Source organism: Tigriopus californicus, chromosome 1 (genome assembly GCF_007210705.1).
Source record: "Tigriopus californicus strain San Diego chromosome 1, Tcal_SD_v2.1, whole genome shotgun sequence".
Classification (NCBI taxonomy): domain Eukaryota; kingdom Metazoa; phylum Arthropoda; class Copepoda; order Harpacticoida; family Harpacticidae; genus Tigriopus; species Tigriopus californicus.
In genome coordinates this window covers 12,591,732-12,597,981 of record NC_081440.1, presented here as the reverse complement: position 1 = coordinate 12,597,981, position 6,250 = coordinate 12,591,732, and the positions used below count along the sequence as shown (strand labels likewise).

At 47.3% G+C, this 6,250-nt stretch overlaps 1 protein-coding gene across 1 annotated transcript; it reads right to left on the bottom strand.

Annotated features, from left to right (window-relative positions):
- Positions 1–1,212: 1,212 nt before the first annotated feature.
- On the bottom strand, positions 1,213–4,421 carry LOC131878645 (transcriptional coactivator YAP1-like). The gene has a single exon (XM_059224722.1). It carries the CDS (start codon positions 2,959–2,961, stop codon positions 1,480–1,482), a length of 1,482 nt encoding a protein of 493 aa, XP_059080705.1. The 5' UTR covers positions 2,962–4,421; the 3' UTR covers positions 1,213–1,479.
- Between the last annotated feature and the right edge of the window lie 1,829 nt (positions 4,422–6,250).

Here is a 6,250-nt window from a genome sequence, read left to right as displayed (position 1 = left end):
CATTATAGTAATAGCACGAGAACAAGGTCAGGAGAATTTATAAATCTTGGATAGAAGAGTGAAATAATATTGGTCATTTTTCTTTCTCGCTTGCGGGAGAACATCACGATTCCCAGGAAAGGAACACTCGAGACGAGCAATCGATTCTTGGGAGCACAACCTACGTTTTGTTTTTTTATGTCGAGTGAGTGAATGAGTGAGTAAGCGAATGTGAGCAATCTGAAGCTAGTGGACCCAAAAATTGGTGGCCGCTCTTCATACATCAAATTGTTGAGCTCTCAGATTTGAAGGATAAGATGAAGCAGCAGGACCAAGGAGAACGGGTGAAGCAAGGAATCAATTTTTGAGTACTTGGAAGAGCCTGGTTAGGTGGGATCTCCCCTTGGACTTTATTTCATCCACGGATTACCCTGAAGAATAAAGAGCTGCTTGCTCTTGAGCGAGACATAGGAACTTGAAGTTTCGTCAAGATGAAAGTTCGTTGTAGGGAAACGATTTGGGGATCAACCGGTCCTTTGAGGGACACACGAAGCTGTGCTGAATCGGACAATGCCAAGGTCAAACATGGATGCGGGCGTCGAATGAGGGGCTTCAAATTGTCTTTTAACCTAGTAAAAGAAATTCATGGATTGTCTGGTGTTACCATTGTTTGCTGGACTTGCAAATAATAGAACGGAACAAAAAAAACTTGCTTGTGGATGTCTCTGATTGACAAGGGGAAAAATAGTGAAAAACAGGGAAACACAGGAAGAGAGAGAAAGAGAGAGAGGGAGAGAAAGCCTTCCTCGCTCAATAAACAGGAAGTAGGCTCAAGTGCAAAATGAAATAATGCTATCAAAAATCATCAAACATTGAGTGTTTGAAGCGTGTTTGACAGGAGAGCTGATAAATGGGCCTTGATGGTGAAATAATACTTTTTGACAAAAAACAAACAAAACGATTGGATGTGATAACGAGAGCAAAATAGTGAAGGAGGGAAAAGGAGGAGGGGGGGGACTTGCTTATCTCCTCAAAGGAAGAAGGATTGAGTCGGGCACCCGGAGGGGAAAAAATCTCAAATGTTCTCACAGATTTCTCAAAGGTTTCGGTTTCTCTAGCTTTGTATGGGTTTTGATTGAAGTGAAGGATGGCCTTGCGACCGATTATTTCAGGTCCAAGAGATTCTCTCCGTTACAGACGGTATAAAAGAAGAATATGCAGCTGGAGCACAAATGGGGGATCGGATTTGATTTCAAACACATCTGGCCAGTTGCGACATAAAAAATATCAAGTACTCTCATAATAGGATAAGGCACTTTTTGTCGTCTTATCACCTTTGATAAGGCTTTAGTACACACAAAATGGACGGTTCGATGAAGGCACAAACAATGGTTGTTTACGTAAGTAACATCCCCATTATTCTTTATACATGTAGTACATTACTACGTGGTCAAGATCAGTTCCTATTTCCAGGCACACCATCACTGTCCCACTTCAGTCTTACAGCCAAGTGGGTTGAGGCCCGTTCACTAGTTGACCATTGGAAAGCACATCTTGGACAACCTCATCCAGCTCCGTGGGCAGAACCGGGATCATTTGATCCGAGTCCATGCTATTGGAACCGTTTGTGGTGGAAGCTCCCCCATCATTGTCATTGGTGGGGGTCAAGGTGGTGTCCATGGCTGAAGATGTGTCCATGTCCATATCTACCTCTGGGATACTGATCAAATTGAAATTGGAGCCCATGCCCACACCTGAGTCCGCGGATTCTTGTCGGTTGTGTTGCTCACTGAGATGCACAATCTGGGATGTGTTCCCAAGGAAGGGGTCGCCGTTTGAAGGGGAATCCCCCAAGGTCTGTCGCATCAACATCTCTTGGGTCTGGTTCATGGCCACGGCCACATTTTCTTGACTCAATGATCGCTGCCTCTGCTGTTCCATCTCACGAATAAGCTCAGCTTGCCGTTGTTGAAGGGCCTTTCGCTCCTTTACTAGCTTTTGGAGGCGGGCGTCTTGCTGTCTACGTTGTTGAGTCTGATAGTCAACGTGAAGTGTGTGTGTTGGCGTGATCTGATTATGGGGAGGAATCCTTGGGTCTAACCACGTGGTATTTTTGGTGGTGTGATCGATGAAATAGATCTGGCCCTCTGGTGTGACACTTTGTTCCCAACCTGGAGGTAGTTGTCCCACATCCTCTCGAATAACGGGAGGCTGGGGAGAGGGATTGAACACTGAGCTAGCACTATTGGATCTCTGGTGGATAGGTTGGGGTGAGGGGCCCCCTCGAGGTGGACCATTGCCCAAGCCTTGTTGTACTTGAATAGGTGGCTGTTGTGGTGGTGGTGGCTGTTGCTGAGGGGGCGGGGGTTGTTGCTGTTGTTGCTGTTGTTGTTGTTGAATCATCATCTTCCTAGGATCTTCCCACTGAGTGGTCTTGGTGATGTGATTCATGAAATACATTTGACCATTGGCATCCTTGGCCATTTCCCAGCCTGGAGGTAGTGATCCCAGTTTATCCACAGGGTCAAAAGATGCTGTTCTATGGTGAAGAGAGGCGGTTTGAGGTGGATTGTTGGCCAAGACCAGGGTCTGTTGCAAGGTGGCGGGGGAACTATGGGCTCTACTATGAAATGGGGCAGATGAGCTGGTGGGGGGCTGGGGCGATCCAACCGAACCTGTGCTTCCTGCGGGCGAAAAAGGGTCGGCTTGCAGATTGGAGGGAGGATTCTGAAGCGTATTGTCTACGGAATTCTCTCGACTGTGATAGTTAGGAGACTTGGAGCCCGAGGAAGGTGGGTTCCAAAAGGAGGTGGGGAATTTTCTCATCCGCAAGGGCACCGAGAGTGGTCTCTGCGTGCCTTGAGGCTTGAGAGCTATGGCAAACATCTCGTCAATGGACTTATTGGAGTCCTCCCGGACATGGATGATGGCTCCATTGTTTTCGGTGGCATCGCCACTACCACTGTTGTTATTGTTAGACATGTTGGTCAGCTAGACTGATTGCACTAGGAAGAGTTTCACAACAAATATTTGGGCGTTGCTCGGTCACCCCCCCAACTGGAATTCTTCTTCTTCGTCTTGGAAGTTGGTCTCTCTCCTACTCTCACACTCTTGGCTTCTCTCCTCGGTGTCTGTATGCAAGTAGTATATTTCACTCGGTCTCTGGATCGAACCTGGAGCTTGCTTATAGGTGACTCTACAGTTTACTCGAATCAGTCTCAACACAGGTGAAGGCCCGGACCAGGAGAAGAGCCAAGTAGTGAAGAGCCAAGAGCCAAGAGAGACGACTAGGAGCAATAATAGGAGGAGCAGCACCAGCAGGAGGAGCAGGAGGAGCAGCAGCAGAGGAAGAAATATTGAGAGGAAGGGTCCGAGACCTGATGGGCAATGTGGATGATGATGATGATGATCATGGATGAACCCCCATGGAATTCAAACTCGTTGGAGAACTAAGGAACACTCACTCTTCACACACAAACCAAGAACGAACTGGAGCAACAAAACGAAATGTGTTCAAAACACCGACTCGGCCACTCGATTTTGAGTCGAAGGTATTTTCTGAGGCCGACAGACCTCAAAAAAGGGAAGAAGAGTAAAGGTGTGCACCAAAGGCGAGAAAGAGTGAGGGCTCACAAGTTGTTGCTCCTCGCAGCTTTCTTTCACGGGATGAAATGACGCTGGTATCACGAGAATGCTTCTCCCCCGCGATCACTTCGGCAAAGCGACCCTCCGCCGGCACCTCGTCGAGAGTTCTCGAGTTCTATAGTTCTACGTTCTCCACGGACACACGACGGCAGAATGAACGAACGAACGCACGAACGAACGAACGAACAAGCAAAGGATCGGACAGAGTTGCTCGTCAAGAGTGGTGGGCCGAATAGAAGAAGAAGGATCCTCAGACGGACACTAACGTAACGACTAACAACCCGCGGATCTACCTACAGTACAGCGGGTACAGCGGGGCTAGTCGCTCGCTGACAACTAACTCGAAAGATCTCTTCGCCCCTTCGCCCCACCGAGTGTGTGCCACAGAAGAAGACCCCTCCACCGCTCCACCGCAAGATGTTGATGAGGACAAACGGTCCTGTTCGCTCTGGATAGTCCTCACCTGAATCTAATACTACTATATACTCCTCTACTATATACAACATAAACAGAATGCTACAGGACGAAATGAGCAACCGCAACTCACGTTCCCCTATCATTGAAGTGGCCCCCTACTACAACTACTACAACAACAACTACGTGCGGCCCAGGTGAGCGAACTCGCAGGAGTCCGACCAGAACAGAACCGAGTCAAGCGACCCAACAACAGCCAGCTTCGCAGTCCGCACGGCGAGGACGCTATTCCAGCTCAGAAGGAGATTGGCCGTTCGTTCCCTCCTCAGGCCGCTCAACACTCGACAGTGCGACTACTCGAGCACAGGCCGAGGATGAGGCAAGCGGGTGAGCATGGGATACGGGACAGACGGGAAGAAGGTGAGGGGGGGGGGGGGGGAAGGTAGTCAAAAGGTAGCCGTAAGTAGTCTGTCCCAGTCCCAAACACTTCTTCTTTCGGGAAACGGCCAGCGGACAACAACTCTCACAACTCGGCTGCATGGACGAACGAACGAACAGCTGGGGAAGGCCGTTTGGAGGATGATCTACGAGTACGTGCATGCAACAAGCTCTCAGCTGTTCGAATACCAGGCGAGTAAAAGAATAGAGCGACCGACGGGGATGGACGGCCACAACAACACAACGATGTAAGGACGGACCACGGCCAAAAGATTTCAGAGCGGGGACACAGCACATACAGTAGAAGGGGCACGGGGGGGGGGAGGCAATCATCATCATCATCATCTTCTTTTCCTTACCTAATACTGAGATCGAAGTGCAACAATAACACAGAACTTGCCATCACCGGTTGGCCTGGCACGAAATAGCACCGAATTAAACCAATTTTGTACACGAACTCGACCAAACCGAAGAATGAGCTTATCTTAGCTTTTTAGTTGTATTTGTATATTTATTGGTCGAGATAGCAATCTTTCCGGTTTTGGCGTGACCATACTAAACTGTGAGCAAACACGGCTTTTGGAATGTTTTTTGCAAGAAGGAGGTTAATGAGTGTTTGACCCCGTTTGTGTTTCACTGAAAAGGGTCCAAAAGATTGTGTGAATCATCAGAATAGCTGCAACCATTAGAACGCTCTTTCGGAGCTATTCCATCCTGATCTTCAAGAAATACGATGGACAGAGTGTTACCAACAGCTGTCTTCCTGAAGGAGGAGGATTGAAACCGAAATTGGCCTGGAGGTCTCTCCGTACCAGCCAATCATCCACACCACCACTGCAACTAACAAGGGCAACAACCACGCTCAATCAGGTTGTTGTCTTGTATTAGGATTCATCAACGGGGTTGTGAACCCTTTACTTTTCAAAGGGTGCAAGGAGGACTTAAGCGGAGTAGTCGACGACGTTTCCACCCAGTATTGCATCATTGCTTATTTAGGGTCTGATTGTAGGAAAGCACAAAATAAGTAATCACATGGCCTCTAATCTCAATGCTAGGCCTCAATTATCCTTTTATCAGAGTATCAAATGGGCTACGACGTGTCAAGTAAAAACATATTCGTACATACTCAAACAACCTAAGCTTCTGAGGTTTTCCCCAAGTCTTCGAGTTGAAGATAAACTCGCACTGCTGTTTTAACTCCTTTATGTTTAACGAATATTATAGCGGACGAGTTGAGATTTGATCCTTGGACAGTTTCGAAATCCAAGGGCAAGAGAGAGGGAGATAGAGAGAGAAAAAGATTTAATCTGCCCAGGAATGTATTTTAAAAGCGAAACCAACCTTAGGAAAATGGTCACTTGTTGTTGTTCCCTTCACCGCGTTCTCTCTCTCTCCCCTCATAGATCGGTTCAAGAGCTCGTCTCACTTTTAATTCAACCCCATGGCAAAAACATTGGTTTCCAATCACTGAAAAACAACCCCAGCCCATTCTCGACAAAAACCCTCATCCTAGGTTTTTATTTTGAACCATAAGTTTCTCACTTATCTTCTGTAGAGGTGTTTGATTTTTTGTTGTATATGAGATCTCGACCCACAAAACACACCTAATCATGTTTGGTCAAGGTCCGATAATCCTCAACAAACATCGACTTGGAAGTAATAAAACATATTTAAATGTCACATCCATTGGCGCTATGGCAAGAGTGTGAATATCTTCTGGTTCAGCAACGGTTATTGGTCATTGAAGGTGTAATGGAGCATAAACGTAATGGAA

Coding starts and splice junctions, on each gene's coding strand:
- LOC131878645 (XM_059224722.1), bottom strand. CDS start 2,961: ATGTCTAACAATAACAACAGTGGTAGTGGCGATGCCACCGAAAACAAT.